The sequence below is a fragment of the Hyalella azteca genome, unplaced genomic scaffold (genome assembly GCF_000764305.2).
Source record: "Hyalella azteca isolate HAZT.00-mixed unplaced genomic scaffold, Hazt_2.0.2 contig14089, whole genome shotgun sequence".
NCBI classification, from domain to species: domain Eukaryota; kingdom Metazoa; phylum Arthropoda; class Malacostraca; order Amphipoda; family Hyalellidae; genus Hyalella; species Hyalella azteca.
This window is the reverse complement of record NW_025943988.1, coordinates 43,508-62,012: the sequence shown is the minus strand read 5'-3', so window position 1 is coordinate 62,012 and position 18,505 is coordinate 43,508. Positions and strand designations below refer to the sequence as shown.

The window sequence follows — 18,505 nt, the reverse complement described above, 5'->3', positions numbered from 1 at the left end:
GGTTATCAGTGCGTCATAAGTAGGTCATAAGTGGGTCACAATTGCCATAAGTAGGTCACAATTGCTATAAGTAGGTAACAATTGCCATAAGTAGGTCACATTTGCCATAAGTAGGTCACCATTGCTATAAGTAGGTCACAATTGCCATAAGTAGGTCACCATTGCTATAAGTAGGTCACAATTGTCATAAGTAGATAACAATTGCCACAAGTAGATAACAATTGCCATAAGTAGGTCACAATTGCCATAAGTAGGTCACAATTGCCACAAGTAGGTCACAATTGCCACAAGTAGGTCACAATTGCCATAAGTAGGTCACAATTGCCATAAGTAGGTCACAATTGCCATAAGTAGGTCACAATTGCCATAAGTAGGTCACAATTTTATTCGACCATGCAAGTGTTCTTTATAACCGGGATTCAACCCCGATGTGGAATTTTAAATTAGAATAATTCGATAATAAATTGATTTATCTCTTTCCCCAATCACACAAGTTAATATTGAAATGATATATGAAAAATTGGCAGTTTTCATATGTTTGATGTTTTAGTAAATTATTTTTGAAGTATAAAAAGACCAACTTTGCTGGATTTCCCTTATCGACGGCCCTGGCAGTACGCTACTATCGAGGGATTTAAGATTAAAATTAATCTCATAGGTATAGTTACATGCTTAATTTGTGCTTTTACTTAAGGCTAATGCTATCATGGATTAAGTTTTTTTTCACGTGTTTAATACAGGACCAATTATGTGTCTAATAAGGACCAATATCGATTAAGTTCATTATTAGTAGAGGTAATTGACCTGATAATATCTCCGTAGGCGGAGGTCTTACGAATCACATTATTATGATCGCATAGATATAAAAAAATATGTTATAAGGATGATATTATATTCGTACACTCAGATAAATTCGAGGGTCTTGTCCAAATCACGATGCACTTTTTGCTCTTATGTGAGTCATCGCAACCTATTTTTGCCCGTCTCAGTGCTTCGCCTCTCGTGGCTCGTGATGTGGGGGTGAAAAATTCGGTCATTATTTGGAAAAATTACCCAATCATTTTCCTCTATGTAGGATGTTTAAAGTTGTGATTGATTATCCATTTTATGATGTTTGACATGACCCAGATTAGGATGTTTGACATGACCCAGTTTAGGATGTTTGACATGACCCAGTTTAGGATGTTTGACATGACCCAGTTTAAGATGTTTGACATAACCCAGATTTAGGATGTTTGACATGACCCAGTTTAGGATGTTTGACATGACCCAGTTTAAGATGTTTGACATGACCCAGTTTAAGATGTTTGACATGACCCATTTTAGGATGTTTGATATGACCCAGTTCAGGATGTTTGACATGACCCAGTTTAGGATATTTGAAGTTGTGATTCTTTTGAATGACCCAGTTTAGGTGTTTGAAATTACTCAGTTAAGGATGTTTGAAGTTGTAATTGTTTTGGATGACCCAGTTTAGGATGTTTGACTTGACCCAGTTTAGGATGTTTGACGTGACCCATTTAAGGATGTTTAAAGTCGTAATTGTTCTGGTGCAGGCAACAGACCTGGGTACGCCGCCGCTGTCGAGCCTGTGTCAGGTCGTCGTGTACGTCGGCGACGTGAACGACCACAGCCCTGAGTTCGGCGAGGACGCTTACTACATGGCGGTGCACGAGGACACTCCTGGTGGCACCACCGTCATACATGTGAGTGGCGGGAGTGGCGGGCACTCGTGTGAGTAGCGGGAGTGGCGGGCACTCGTGTGAGTGGTGCGAGTGGCGGGCACTCGTGTGAGTGGCGGGCACTCGTGTGAGTGGCGGGAGTGGCGGGCACTCGTGTGAGTGNGCCGATCTTATTCGTGCTGTTCGTATGAATGCAGCCGAACTTATTCGTGCTGTTCGTATGAGTGCAGCCAGTAAAATCGTATCGAAATTACGCAGCCGAGACACCAGCGCAATAACCTAATTTTTTTCTTGCTGCGTCTGCCTTATACGATATCTATGTGCTTCAATTTATGGCCGATAAGGACAGCGACAATTAATGTTATTACCATGTTAAATATCTGCTGCAGAACATTTGTTTTGACAGTAAACTTGTGTTTTTGGCAGAAGATTGTTTCTGTCATTTTAGTTGGAGCACTGAATTAAATTTAGTTTTGGACCAGTAGCACTCGCCAAGCTCGTAAGAATGAACAGCGATACTTTCACTAGACAGTGTTTTGACAGATAAAGCATGAGGTACAAACAAAAGTGAACAACTAATGATTCAATAGGTAATATCTATTGCAAGAGTTATGAACATTTTATATCTGCCGCCGCCAAGATATTGTCAATGAACGCAGTGATTGTGACATCAGGTCATCGATAACCAATGCAAACTATTGGTTGATTTCTTCAATGAACGCAGTTGCTTGAAGCATGTTTAAGTTTATACCCAATGATTCCTGTGTTTATACCCTATGATTCCCTTGTTTATACCCAATGATTCCTGTGTTTATACGCAATTATTCCTGTGTTTATACCCAATGAATCCTGTGTTTATACCCAATCATTCCTGTGTTTATACCCAATGATTCCTGTGTTTATACCCAATGATTCCTGCGTTTATACCCAATGATTCCTGCGTTTATACCCAATGATTCCTGTGTTTATACCCAATTATTCAAACACTCAAACCTATTTATACTTCCTCGAAGTGTACGACGTCCGTGATCGCATTCCGGTCAAACACTTAATGAGGTTACTTTGGAATACTTGAGTCGGGAAATTCGTTTCGAGTATGAGTTATCCAGGGCTATTTATATCAAATTATCCTGATATAGGTCAGGAAAATTAATATTCATGACTAGAGGATGGATCAGTTTAATTTTAATTCAGGTCAGGCTTAAATTAACTACACTCGTAATGAACGTGTATTGATCGAGGCACCGTGATAAATAATATGTAAAGTGTTATATGATCATGATGTTTCAGGAAAGATGTAGCAGGGAAAAAATGACTCACACCCCTTGTAGAATTATTTTGTTCGCTACTTTCCAACAGAAAATCATTTTTAATAGAGGATAAAATATCTTCCGGATTACGTGGATGAACAGTCGTTCCTTTGTTCAGGTCAGGTTTACTCATTCCCACAAATAATTCATTGAAATTATTAATATGCGATCTCATCGTTAAAAAATCAGAAATAAAATATATAAAAAAATAAATAAAAAATCTCATATCAAAAGGACTTCAGGCGCCGTTCCTGAAATCATGTCTGCCGTCGCCAGCCTTTGACTTCTGTCATCGCATGATAACATTTTTGTCTCGCGCGAACATCACTCCATGGCTAGTCAAGTAACTAAAGCGTCGTGTTCTGTGTCATTACTTGACTTAACAATGAAAAAAAGCTATCGTGTAGTGGGCGGTGATGCGTGTGATGTGCACCTGGCTATCACACTCTTACATCGCTATCAGATCGCAAAACTCTTAGTGATATCGATGTGTGCATTACGTACAGCTTCATATTGCGTCTGCTGTTTCACTAGGCGCATATGTTCGTTTAAAGTCTCTGTTACTCGCGGTGATGTTATTAGATTTCATCAGAAACTTCTTGTTATTTTTTGGATGCCGAGGAAATTCATTTGTGGAAATTATACACTTATGGGCAGTGATTTTAGTGTTCGTAATGAATGGCCATCGAATTATTATGTTTTTTAGTGCGCTTGCCGCAGTGAAATATGCAGGGTGATGTGTAATATTTCTGTACAGTGATTATCATCGGAAACATAATAAGGTGTCGAATAGGTATTCTCTTGAATATTTGTTTTTTCATTCAATTTATTTTCTATAAAGGCTGTTCAGGAATAAGCTAAAGTCCGGAATAAAAAGTTGGCTTTTACGTGTATATTTCCCGGCTAGAAAATGATATTGGGCATAACAAATTCGAAATTATTACAATTTAATCTTTGAGCGTTACCCTGAGCAATATATGTGGAGGAGGTTCACTTTAAACACAAACCTCAGGAATTCCGATCAATTGAGCAAATTGAGATACACGAATAGAACCGAAGTGCAGATTTGTTACACAATTTACAATCTCTTGTAAAACTTCTTGACAACCGTTTAAATCTATTTAACTTAATTATGTCAGACACCCGATCTCCAAATTCACTCCTCCGATTTAATTCGATTTCATATGTTTTCATATATCATCGAAATACTCTAAAGCTTATTCGAAATAAAGCAAAACCTGAATTTAATAAGTTACTAATGCGTTATTTACTTCCTTATCTCCACCGAAAGCAAGCAACTAACTGATAAGAGTAAAATCTGCAGATAAGGCATGTGTATATAGTAAGTGTAGTCAGGGTATGAAATAGTGTGGTGAAGGCGGGCGTCGAGATAGTGAGTGAAGCTCTTCCTGAGTGTCCGGAACACGAGTGTCGCTCCGATCCCAATGAAGGGCAGAGGCCTTACAATCAAATCTCACTTGAGTACACTTAATGGCCTAAGTACACGTAGTGGTCGATTTTTCATCTGTGATTGGTGGGTTTAACTTGGAAAGCCGTCAGTGATTGGCTGACGGAATTAGGAGCTCGTAACGATTTTTGAAAGCATGGCCCCAGTACGAAATAAATTTGCTACGCTTTCATGCAATCAGACAATTCGAAAATACCGAGTGAGATTTTCAATGTTGTATAGAAAGTTATGTTCTTTGCCCCTGTATGCCGCGATGTGCGATTATCGTAATTTCAATTTTATATTTTTCAGAATACTAATAGCAAATAATGTAGTCGGTGTTTTCACAATTATATCCGGTTATAGATGCAGAACAAAACGTTATGTTGCGAAAATACGTGTTTGTGATAGATTATAATGAAATGCAGCAACAAAATCTTATTATCTGGAGAATCTGAAAACAAAACTGAGTGAGAAATTTTGCATGGACTTTCCTCCTCATCTAGAATCTTCCAAACTTTGGTTTCCGGAATTTTAAATCACGATGACGGTGCGCGTGTCAGCCGTGGTTGAGAACGAGAAGCGAGTGCTTCTCCTGGTGGCCTATGAACAAGTCGTGTTGCCGTTCCTTGAAGAAATCGAAAAGATGATCGAATCCAGCTTTTCCTTAACTGCATCCACGACTTGGCCACCCGCCTTGAAGAAACATTTTAGAGAACTCAAACATTTCAACTACGTAATATGCCATGAACCCATTCAACGATTGAGTTTGGACTTGCTGGTAATTCGTATGGACAAAGTTCACGAGCAAACAAAAGCTTTTTGTCACTCGCTCATCGAAAAAGAACTTTGCTACCTTCACGAAGAAGACGGTAAACTGTCTCGTAAAGTTTCCGAAGATAATTCGTCGCTGAAGAGCATGGAGGAAGACCTGTCGCAAATACCCATGACTCACGCGGTATGTCTCATTACTGAAGAGATTTCTCAGTTGCAGCAAGGCGAACATCATGACCCCGAGCGCAACACCCGAAATACTCTTAGAAGAAAAGACAATCTCTCTAGTAAAATTCATACGACAAGGAATGGCATCAAAGAAAAAACCCTCAAAAGAGACAAACTTCGAAAGAAAATCAAAGTTCTTGAAGAACTCTATCAGGACTTGGTTTCACGAAGAACCTTACAGAACCTCCGTAATGTACTCATGAGAATCGAGAAGGATTGTATTCTCCCCAACGACATGATGGTGGGCATCAGAAAACTTGATTCATTGAGTAAGAATGTGATGGGAATTTTGCATGCGAAAAGCCGGAAGGCCATAGAAGCCAATGTGCAAAAAGTATCTAATGAAACTTTTAATACAAGCGCATGGGTTTTGAGTGGTGGGAAACAATTAAAGAAACTAAAATCGCAAGAAGTGCATGCACGGATAGCAATGGCCGAATCCGACCAGTGCATCATCAATGAAAAAATCGTCCAGTATGCGGACCCAGTTCTCCTCATTTCAGGTCCTTCTGGCTCTGGCAAAACAGTTCTAGGTCATCAAATTTTCCAAAATTTCTTATCTGACACTCCGGTATTCGAAGACATTCTAGAGTTTGATATTGTGCTCTTTCTCCCTTCTAGTGAAGTTGTGCGAAATTCCTACGCCACTTACATCAGAAATGAAGTCTTGCCTGGGTGCCTGTTGTTTGACGATCCCTTTGTCTGCCTCAGTAAAGTGAATACTCTTTTCGTGCTTGATGTTGACACAGAATTTTCCAATGAATGCGAAGCAGCCTTGAACGAACTGGTGAGAAAGCTTGGAAAGAACAAAGTAATCGTCACTTGCCGGACGCCAATTACCCCAGCGATCCAGCAAATGTTACGGAATCGCAAGACTACGTTTCAATCTACCGAACTTCTCCCATTTACCGAGGCCGAGGTACGTCAGTTCTCCTGCAATGCACTGGCTAGCGCTTTCCCCCGCGACTCGACAGTGGACAGTATTTGCAAACGCTTCAGCATGTCTCTGGATTATAAGAAACAAGTCTACCTTCTCTACCCACTACCATTGATTTATTTGCTGAAGGTTTGGAGAGATGACAACACCTGCGTGAATGACTTCAGGACGATGGGGCATCTTTTCAGTTACCTGTACAAAGGCTGCCAAAAGAGTGTAGATCGCGAGTTAGAGAGTTTGATAAATGCCAGCGACTCCACGTGGCACGAGTACAATTCCATCTTCTCGCGTATGCAGCAAAAGGCAGCGTTGATGCTCTGCCACCGCTGCGGAGAGGATCCAGTGAATAGTTCATTCAACGCGCCCGGGAAATGTTCAGAAATAGTTCACCCCTTTATGGGAAACATCGGGACGCGTGAGCCTTTCTTTGTTCATAAAGTATTAGCAGAATTCTTGACAGCTGTTCACATTACAGGTGAATTGGACTACAAAATCTGGTCGTTCAGGAAACGGTTAACCCTGGCTGACTACCCCATTCTCATGGAGAGTGAAGTATGTGGTCGGCATACGCAAACCATTCTTTTCCTTAGTTCTCTCATCGTGGAAATCCGTGAGGCTCCACAAAACGAGTTCGATTTCTTATGTTCTCTTTACTGTAAAACTCACTTCAAACGTGACCCTGATTTGTGTGACTTACATATCTTGTTGCTAGAAACTAATTTCCACGTTACTTTTGCTAAGTACGCGAGGAAACACCTTGGGACTGTACCTTCTTGGAGTCCATCCCCAAATTCTGCAAAACGGAATGAAGCTGCGGCTGCCTTGATCAAAGCAAACGTTTTCACTCCAAAAGAAATATTTTTTTCTGGGTCTGAACCTAGTATCACGAAAGTCGTTAAATCTCTAACAAACCTCCAGAACACACATGTCACCTGCAAAGGAGAATCTAATAAGTTGGATGAAATTATTTCCATATTGGACGGAACGAAACTTCTTCGAGAATTTGATGGGAAACTTCGAGAAAAAGGCTGCTCCGGTTTGAAAGGAATGATGGCGCTTCGAACTCTGAAAGTTACCATATCGTCCATGTCAGCTTTGGAAGCCCTCAGTCTCAGCTTGAGAACGCCAGCGATGAAGAAACATCTTGGAAAGCTTGTCATCGATATAAACTTCAAGATTTACAGTCATCAAAACTTGCCGAGTTTCCATCTTCGAAAAACTTCCTTTGAATTAATACTAAATGGTTTCTACTTCGAGCCCCAGGTGTACGGAGAGCCCCTAAGGATAGTGAAGGGACTGACTAAAGGATGTGTCTGCCACTCCTTGAAAATAAAGAACGTTTCATGGCCTTCTAATGCATGCCGAGACTTGAGAACCAGTCTTCCGGGAACTGAAGTAGCCTTTCTCTGCCAGAATTAGTAAAAAGCCTTTACAGCAGACTCAGGCCTGTGTGAAAATGGTCTTTCATGCGTAACAATACCAAAAACCTAAAGTGATAGTAGAATTAAAAACGTTAATAGTTAATCATTGAGATTGAATTGGAATAATATAAATAATGTGTAATTTTTAGTGGTTTGTGCATTGTGGAAAAAGTATATTATTTAATAATTACGGTTAATTAGGCTACTGTAGTGAACAAACCTCAGCGATCATTTCCTGGGCGTCTGCTTGGGAAACCTTATCTCTGTACTTGACGGTCAGCTTAGATTATTCACATCCTGCGAGGCGGGGCGATGGTGTCTGGTGGTGCGACGTGAGTTAGTTCAGAGGCGTGTTGTTGGAAGCTGCTGCTCCTATCACCTTGATAAGTGAAGGGCCAACAGGAATGCCCTAATAATCATCGATAAAAAATGTGAAAACTATGCTCCTCTGTGTAAAAAACATAGATAACCCAGAGTAATGAAATTCTGACATTAAAAATGAGTGCTAAGGAGGAAACTGAAATATTGTTAGGGGACGTGATGAGAGACGATCAAACGTTCATTATGAGTGAGATCGTTCTGTCCTTAGACGAAGCACAAGAGAGTTCTATAATCAAAGGCTCCCATGAAACGAATAACTCGAAAATGTCTCATAAACCTCAAAGTTCAATAGAAACTAAGCTTATGGGTGCAGAAAATCATGCATATTCGCCGAACAATGAATATCATGAGGCTAGGTCCAATGAGACAGCCAGGACTGTCGCAGCAAAGAGCGCCAGCAAAAACGGTGCTGGTGATATTGCGACCAATAATTTGCAAGAAACCGACGTTTCTGAACCAGATGACGACGAAGTCTTCGTTTCGCCTTCTTTTGTACTATCATCAACTTCTATCCGTGACGTTTCACCAAAAAGTTCTTCAGATAGCGATGAAACAACACCCCAAGTTACAGAACAATTAGATGGCGTCGAATGCGATGACTCGTCACTAAACATGCTGAAGTGGGCGATGTGCGCCAAGTCTGGTCGAACTCATGCCATACGATGTTCGCTGAACATTATCTGGTCAGCATGGAATGTCCACTCCAACTTTGACACGATGGAAGAATGGAGCATGGAAGCCTTCGGTTGGATGAAAGAGGAGTTGGTGAACAATGTAGGACCTATTGTCGTGACTCAGTTAAGTCGAGCCATGCACCCTGACAACCTAACCGAAGACGCTGCCCTACAGACAATCAAATTTTTGATCCCGACCATCCCATTTGCATCGATTGCAATGCTAGATAGAATTGTCCATGCTTCGATGACCGCATGCTATTATGATGTCAAATTGTCATCTGCAGAATTAATAAAAAGAGTGCAATCCTTCGTAATGATGATTCAGTCCTACTTGTATTCTATACATAAAGTTACCCAGGGTATGATTTCATCATCGGTGCGAGATAAGATACTCTGTTTGCGGGAAGCGAAGAAATCTTTCAAGTACGCAAAAAGACAGACTTTGCATCAAAGCGCCCATATCTATGATGCACATAACAGGCACTCAAAAATAGGAAGCTTGAGTGGAGGATCTACTAACGTTCGTTCTGCAGCTGTTTCTTTCCGGCGAATAAGCCGACAATCTAAGAAGGTAAAAAGCGGGATAGAATTTGATGCATTAAATACGGCAACAAAAAACTGGAAACCTTTTGGAATAAGAAATTCTCGCGTTCAATGTGAAGGATCTTTATATGATTCTAACCCGCAACATGACCATGCAAATCCCTTGCACGGTGAGTGCACGCACAGTATAAATTCAGGACGCAATAATTCTCAACAACCAAGTAAGGAGCCTTGCACTCAGGCCGAAAAGATGACTGCAGTTCATTTGGAAGAACCTTCGTCAACTGGTAGAGTTAACTATGCTTTGGAGGAGGATGTCAGTTCTCATCGAGGCTGCGACGACGAAGTTGATGCCACTTCCCAATCCGAAGACAGTTTTGACGATGAGCTGGATGATGTTCGGTGTGAATTAAATGCTACTAATACTATTAATAACAAGAACTCCAAACTTGGTCAAGTTGCCAAGTACAGAGAGAGAATTAGAATTTTAAGGGAAGAGTTAAAACTCTACAGGAACAAAATTGGTCCTTTCATCAGTTTTGTGGAGTACAGCATTCATCAAGCTCTTGATTCCGTAAGGTCGTCCATCCAATTTAAAGATGAGGATGCAGTGCGAGCAAGTGAATTTGTACAATTTATTCGGGAAAGTGAGATGGGTAAGCAGATTCATCGCGTTCGTCAAGCCATGCAATCCTTCATACACAGGAGATTCGTGTCGTTGGACCTTTGGAAATGGTTGAACTTATCGACGCCCGACCGCTGCGCCTATGCAAGTGTTTCTCCTTTGAGAATAATCCACAAGTACTCAAACGCTAAGTTTTCACTTCAGCAAATCCTTCAACGGACTGAAAACGCCAAGTACCTCTTCATATTTGGCCCAGTTGGATCAGGAAAGACTCGTGCCGTAAATTTTCTTCTCAACTGCTGGGCGAACAAGCCTAGCCTCGTGAATTGTCCCTTCGATTATGACGCTGTGGTTCCAGTCACTAGCGAATATTTCTCTTCAGCTCAGTCGCTCGAAGAATACCTCCTCGAAATTCTATGCTGCTATTCGAGCTCGGATATTCTTTTCGGCAACAGCTCCGCTTATATCGCCAAGATGAAACTTCTGTTTATTGCAGAAATTGACGTCTCTTCAAACATCGAGAAGGTCAAAGAATTCACAACCGATCTCAGGGATCTTTATCCAAACTCTAAAGCTATTATTACCAGTCGCAACGAAATGGCTAAGTCACTTGAAACAGTGTTGCTCGATCAGAAAGAAGAAATTGACGCACTTCAGATATTATGTTTGGATGACATATTGTTGTTCAAGTTCGTGATGCACTACCTTAATGACGAAGACCTAACGAGAGAATTCTGTAGCATATACGAAGGCCTAAACCTAGAAGCCAGCATGCGTCATCCCCTCTTCGTTCTGTTATCTCTTTATCTGTGGCAGAAAGATGCCAGCTTCTTGACGTCAGCTACGTGCCTATCTCGTCTTGTAATGAGCATCATGGTTGAGTTTCATCTGAGAGCTTCGAATCACCACAATGTCAGACACGGGGTTGAAATGGAGAGTTCCAACTGCTGGGCTGACTCTTGTGTGAAGGGGCTCTGTGAGAGCGTCTGGTCAGTGCAGTCTAAAGCCTTGAAGAAAGACGACCAATTTGGACTGAATGAAATCACTCCTCCTGAAGTTGAAGTTGACAATCTCTTCCATCCGTTCTTAATTTTTTTGGACGGCCATTGCTATCTTGCTCACTCGGTGCTGAGGGAATTACTTTCTGGAGTATATCTTGCCAGCAAAATTTGCCGCAAAAAGAGAATTTTGCTCCAATGTTGCTGCGCCATGGACGATGAAAATATTAACATCGAGAACAGAAAACTGTCTACCGAATGTTTGATTGTGGCAGCTGGAATTTGGTCGCTGACAGATAGTGTAGGTCAGGAAACGTCAGATAAACTAGCTGCATTATTTGCAACCTGTGCTGTAGGAAGCCCTCTACAGTGGCTTCGTTTCGTTGGCGAAACTGGGCAATCTTCTGAAATTTGCTCCTCTGTGTCCAGCCAACTTAAATGGAAGCCAACTTGGAATGCATCTAATTATGGAATTGAAGAGAACGTAGCGGTTTCTGAACTTCTTCGCATCGAAGCGTACCAGCCGAAAAAAGTGATCTTGAACGATATGTGTCCCGGCATTGTCGAACTTGTCAGTGCCCTCGCCATTTGTCCGGCTGTGGCTGTCGTCATGAGACTGGAACGCCACTTCTGCTCATGGAGCGATTTAAGTGAGAGTGACGATCTCGTAGAACTTCTGCAGCCTGCTGGCAATCTTGTAGAGCTATGGGCTCACCTCAACTTGCGAGGATCGTTCGCAGTTCGTCATATGAGAAAGCTGGAGGCGCTTAACGTCCGCATCACATCTGCAGATTCTCTCATATGCCTCATCGATACTCTGAATCGAGCCCCAGTACTCAAAAATTTATCGATGAGACTCGACATTCCTAAAGACGTCCAGCCCAGAGTCATTCCAAGTATGAATTCCTTCAAAGGAAATTTTTGGCTAAGGCTTCACAAAATAGACGATGACTCGTCGGACTGGGCTTCGCAAATAATCAAAGCTCTCGGCAAAACGCCTACCGAAATCCATCTGCAGAGTTCCTGGCTATCTCCTAATGTTCTTCAGCAGTTTAAAGTGAACGTTGGAACCTCGGACGTTTTTATTGCCATGTGATGCCATCACTCGCAACCAGCGTTGTGCAGCGTTTGTCTGCTTTCTGTACGGAAAGTACAGGTAATACCACGTTTTTTATGATTTCATGTTTAATTCTTTATTCAGCTACAATTAAAAATAACGAGTCACAAATTTTAAAACAATTTACGTAAAGTAACAACCTTCTTTGTACCCCAGGTTCACGCTCATGACGGTGACGGCAGTGCGCTGTACAGCAAGGTTGTGTACAGACTCCAGCACGGCGCAGAGGACAAGTTTGTGATAGACGCGGAGACCGGAGCGATTCTGGTGGCCCGTGGGGCGGTTCTAGACCCCGACAGAACCCAGCCGCGCACCACTGAGTACCTGCTGGAGGTGGTGGCTCTCGATGGCGGTATCGGGGAAGCCCAGAGACAAACCGTTACTTTTGTGAACATCTCCATCGTCGACGTCAACAATAAGCCTCCTGTTTTTATTGATCCCGGCACAGTACGGTGAGTTTTATTAATAAATATACCGTACCCATCACTTCTCAAGTTCGATATTGAAGTACCATCGAAATAATTTTTCAAGATTTCATTTTAAAAATGAATTATGATTTGCGGAAAATAAGTTCATATGCTAATACTTCAAGCTTTGTTCTCTGGGCCTAAAGTTCATTATTTAAATTGCTTCAACATTCATTTCTAAAGTTATTATCATACGTAGTATATAATTAATATTAGCCACAACAATTCATTTTTTCTAAATTTCTTTCTGGAGGAAGCTAAATTTTGAATTACTTATTCATTTAAGATTTTACTACGGATTTAAGATTTTACACTACGGAAACCCTGTCACTTCATGGTTATAAATTTGATCAAGTGTTTTAAACAAAATCGTAAATTGAATGCCTAAATATAAGTACTCCAACATATGTTAAATGTTTAATATTAGTTTGTAGTTCATGTGTAGAAAAAAATCTGCACACTGCGAGTATAAGATCAGCAGCTATGCGTCATCACCCCATCACAGGTCTGAGCCCAGCAGTGCCCATCACATGGCCCCATCACCAATTACGCGTCATTACCTCATCAACCACTCACGCTCTTCACAATGCCTCCGGTTTCCAGCGCCCATCACATGGCCCCATCACCAATTACGCGTCATTACCTCATCACCCACTCACGCCCATCACAACTCTCAGCCCAGCAGCGCCCATCTCATGGCCCCATCACCAATTACTTCATCACCCCACTCACGCCCATAACAAGTTTCAGCCCAGCAGTACCATCACATGGCCCCATCACCAATTACGCGTCATTACCCCATCACCCCATCACAAGTGTGAGCCCAGCAGTGCCCTTAACAAGACTCCATGCCCCAGGGTACGTGAGAGCGTCACGCCAGGCAACTTCATCGCGAAGGTGGCGGCGTTTGATGTCGACGACGACGCTGAACTGCGCTACGCCCTCGACACCGCTGGCTCTGAGGCGCGCAATGAAGAGGGGGCCGTCGTCAAGGTGGGTCATGGGGGTCAGGGGTCATGAGTGTTAGGGGTCATGAGGGTCAGGGGTCATGAGGGTCAGGGGCCATGAGGTCAGGGGTCATGAGTGTCAGGGGTCATGAGGGTCAGGGGTCATGAGTGTTAGGGGTCATGAGGCTCAGGGGTCATGAGGGTCAGGGGTCATGATAGTCAGGGGTCATGAGGGCATTGTGGTCAATTAGAAGATTTTTAAATTTGCGGGCTTGCAATACAAACTTATTGAGCAGGAAAAATATTCTTTGCGAACGTGGCCAAAAGTCCCTTTTTCCAAAGTTAACGACGAACTGCAATGAGTAAAAAATTATACATGTAGGAAAGGTGATTAGCAGCTCATCCCACCAAAATACAAATATTAGCTTAAATATTATAAGGGCTTGATTCTGTATTGTGTTGTGAACATTATAAATTAGTTCAGTTGCCTCGCTGAAGTACAAATTCGATCACTCAGTCCATTTCTCTGCAGCCGAGTGAATACAACTATGCGGAGGCTTTTGATATTGGTGAGACAGACGGCGTGATTCGTCTGGTGCGAGCCCTGGACCGGGAAAAGGTAGAGACCATCCGACTGTTGGTGCTATGCGAAGATCTCAATACTCAACAAGGCTCGAGATCCACTTCAACGACCTTAACGATCATCGTTGAGGACACAAACGATAACGATCCGCAGTTCCGACGTCCTCTGTATGGCCGATCTGTAGCTGAGAACGCTAAGGTCGGAATGACGATCCTGACGGTTGTGGCCGATGATGTCGACAAAAACAGGACCATCATCTACAGCCTGGAGGTGAGCTAACAATGGAGGGTGTAGAATTGCTAAACTATCGGGCAGGATTCGCAACCTATCCTTTTTAAAGAATAAAAATGGATTTAATTTATTTTTGGACTTGAAAATGAATACTTCCTACGTTTTTTAGTTTAATTTTGAGAAATTAATTCTGAGCGTTGTAGGTATTCGTCTACATTGTTTATGAATAATTTCTTAGTTTCCTGATGCATCTGCACATCAAATTTTGATATGACGTGACATGACCGCTAGTCACATTGATGATGGAGATTAAAGCTAAAAAGTATACACCTTCTAAGAAAGGATTCAAGAAATAACTGGATAAAAAGTAAATAACTACAAGATGACTTATAGCAGTATCCTAATTAATCGAAGCTGTAATATATAATAGTACAATTAATCGGAGTTGTACACTGTCCACAGGGAGGCCAGAACGTGACAGGTCTGGTGCACCTGGACCCAGAGACTGGGGAGGTGGTCGTTAAGAGTCGCATCGACCGCGAGGCTTTCCAGTGGCTGAACTTCAGCGTCGTGGCCGCTGACTCCGGCGTACCTCAGCGCACTCAGCACGTCGATGTCTTCCTACAGGTCTGGGGTCTGAGGGTCTGCGGCATTGTCTGGTACTTCCTCCAGGTCTGGGCTCTGAGGGTCTGCGGTATTGTCTGGTACTACCTACAGGTCTGCGGTCTGGGGGTCTGCGGTGATGTCTGGTATTTCCTACAGGTCTGGGGTCTGGGGGTCTGCGGTATTGTCTGGTACTTCCTACAGGTCTGGGGTCTGAGGGTCTGCGGTATTGTCTGGTAATTCCTACAGGCTTGAGGGTCTGCGGTATTGTCTTGTATTGTTGCGTTGTAGATTCTAGTTCCTTTGTTGCCTAGAATCAGGTGCCTTTGTTGTCTAGAATCAGGCGCCTTTATTGCCTAGAATCTGGTGCCTTTGTTGCCTGGAATCAGGTGCCTTTGTTGCCTGGAATCAGGTGCCTTTGTTACCTGGAATCTTGTGCTGCTGTTGTCTAGAATTTCAGTGCCTTTGTTGTCTAGAATCATGTGTCTTTGTTGCCTAGAATCTGGTGCCTTTGTTGCTTGGAATCAGGTGCCTTTGTTGCCTGGAATCTTGTGCTGCTGTTGTCTAGAATCAGGTCTCTTTGTTGTCTAGAATCAGGTTCCATTGTTGTGAAACAATTGTTTTACGCAATAATTCAGGATTAATAGAGGATATCAACTTCAACCCACTTCTTTAATTATTGGTAATAAATATTGAACTTCAATGACATGTAAAGAAGGTCTAGAATATTTTGTTAATGATTTAAGGAAATCCTAAACTTATAATAATTCATGTTAAAATTTACACAAAGAGGAATTATGTGTAATTTTGCGTAATATTTAAGGAAAAATATTCGGTGCTCATCTATCTTTTGTACGCCTCTCGCCTGCCCTCGTGGACGAGAACGACAACGTGCCGTATTATTAAATGGAAAGTAACGTTATTCTCGTACTCATCTCTCTTTTGAACGCCTTGAGAACAGCAACATCCCTTAGTATTAAATGAAAAATAACGTTATTTTAGTACTCATCTATCTCTTGTACGTCTGTCCAGATCGTGGACGAGAACGACAACGTGCCGTACTTCGTGAACCCCCCCAGCAGGGTGGTGGTGAGCGAGGACGCCCCCCCAGGCACTGTCATCCTCGAGCTCCTTGCTGCCGACGCCGACGAAGGCGACTATAGCAGGATAACCTACCTGCTGGATCCCAAGTCTTCACAGGGCATGTTCAAGGTGATGAATATGTTGATAATAGTGTTTAAGGTGATAATATGTTGGTACTGCAATGTTTGAGGGGATGAATTTGTTGATATTAGTGTTTAAGGTGATGAATATGTTATTACAATGATGAATGTGTTGACACTACAGTGTTTAAGGTGATGAATCTGTTGATATTGCAATGTTTGAGGGGAAGAATGTGTTGATAATACAGTGTTTGAGGGGATGAATGTGTTGATATTAGTGTTTAAGGTGATGAATATGTTATTACAATGTTTAAGGTGATGAATGTGTTGATACTACAGTGTTTAAGGTGATGAATGTGTTGATATTATATTATTTAAGGTGATGAATATATTATTACAATGATGAATGTGTTGATACTACAGTGCTTGAGGTGATGAATGTGTTGATATTGCAATGTTTGAGGTGATGAATGTGTTGATACTACAATTGTCAATGTGTTGAATGTGTTCTTCTTACGTTTAGGGTAATGATTGTGTTAATCATTGAGCCGGATGGTGGGTTAACCGTAATGTACCGTAATGTTGATCAAGCCGTAATGGGAATGCCGTAACATTAATAGCGCAATAATAATATTAATATAATAATAGTAAGGATATACTATAATAGTATAATATATTAATATTAAGGATATTCTATAATAGTATAATATATTAATATTAAGGATATTCTATAACAATATAATATATTAATATTAAGGATATACTATAATAGTAAAATATATTAATATTATAATAGTATAATATATTAATATTAAGAATATACTATAATAGTAAAATGTATTATTATTGAGGATATTCTATAATAGTATAATATATTAATATTAAAGATATTCTATAACAATATAATATATTAATATTAAGGATACACTATAATATTAGCTGTTGGTTAATATTAAGGATATACTATGATAACATCTGTTGGTGTTCAGATGGACCCCGACAACGGGCAGCTGTCTGTCGCTCAGCCTCTCGACCGCGAGAAGATAAAGCAGTACAACCTCATCGCTGAGGCCTGGGACAACTACAAGTATGGGGGAGCTGCCGGTGACAGCAGGAAGGTTTTCACGCATATCATGTTAGTTATCCTTGCTGTGTGCTGTATGTGTTGTCATCCTTACTGTGTTTTGTATGTGTTGTCACCATTACTGTGTGTTGTATCATTTCCGTGTTTCTTGTGTGCAATTTGAATCATAGAAAGGTGTTCGTGTACCTATGTTACATTCAAGAAAGGAACAAATTTGTTTTGTCTTATTGGTAGAAGCATATAGTTTAGTCTGTATTGCTACTTGCAGTATAACAGCAGTTATATGGCTGAACGAAGTAATGCTATGTAGTAGCCTAAAAGAACCTACAATTAGTTAATACACTAGGGAGTGAGTCTAAAGTTCTCTGCCAGATAGTAAGAAGTTATAAGTGGACGTAACGAATTCGTATGAACTTAGAAACAAGAATGAGTCACGGTTCACTGACGGATAGTAAGACGTAAACATTTTCACATTTTCATGAAAATAATTTCTTTCTTAGAGTGGACATCGCGGATATCAACGACGAGGTGCCAGTGTTTGATCCGCGCTCGGGCTGTTCTACGGTGACGGAGTTCCACGCTGCCGGCGACGCGGTCGCTGTCGTACGCGCCTCTGACGCTGATGATCCTGAGGGAGGGAACGGCAAGATACGCTTCAGTATCACCGGTGGCAACGATAAAGGTTATTAAATGATAGATGGAAAGTTAAATGCAAGATAAGGATATATGGTTGTTTAAAAAGATACATACTAGTTATTGATCCAAATGGATGGTTATTGATAAAAAATATAGTAGTTGATACAGAAATATAGTTATTGATCGAAAATATGGTTATTGGTCATCATGATGTTCGGAGTTTCGTATTAAACGTTGAATAATTCAATTCCTGTTTTGTGATGAACTTTAATTCGAAAATGAAGTTTCGTCGATTTATGCTGCGGCTTCTGAGATGAACACTCATAGTGTCAAGCGATATTAAATACGAGCCCATTTGCCAATTTCGTTATTAGTAAGTACATTGTATTCTTTAATTCAGTAGCCGTTGATTCTGAAATATCAATTTAAGTTTACGGTCTCAATTTATAGGTCAGCCATCGCTTATAGGTCAGCCATCGCCCATAGTTCAGCCATCGCCTATATGTCAGCCATCGCCTATAGGTAATCCATCGCCTATAGGTCAGCCATCTCCTATAGGTCAGGCATCGCCTATAGCTCAGCCATCGCCTATAGGTCAGCCACCACCTATAGGTGAGCCATCGCCCATAGTTCAGCCATCGCCTATATGTC

General features: G+C 41.4%; 1 protein-coding gene across 1 annotated transcript in view; it reads left to right on the top strand.

The window, feature by feature from the left end:
* LOC108675211 (cadherin-23) overlaps window positions 1–18,505 on the top strand; it is a 61,654-nt gene that overhangs the window by 30,976 nt on the left and 12,173 nt on the right. Inside the window, exons 15-22 of the mRNA XM_047883937.1 lie at window positions 1,557–1,706; window positions 12,297–12,592; window positions 13,465–13,600; window positions 14,087–14,407; window positions 14,831–14,995; window positions 16,004–16,183; window positions 17,124–17,269; window positions 17,719–17,900. Of these exons, the coding sequence (XP_047739893.1) occupies window positions 1,557–1,706; window positions 12,297–12,592; window positions 13,465–13,600; window positions 14,087–14,407; window positions 14,831–14,995; window positions 16,004–16,183; window positions 17,124–17,269; window positions 17,719–17,900 (1,576 nt within the window). The remainder of the gene's footprint in view (window positions 1–1,556; window positions 1,707–12,296; window positions 12,593–13,464; window positions 13,601–14,086; window positions 14,408–14,830; window positions 14,996–16,003; window positions 16,184–17,123; window positions 17,270–17,718; window positions 17,901–18,505) is intronic.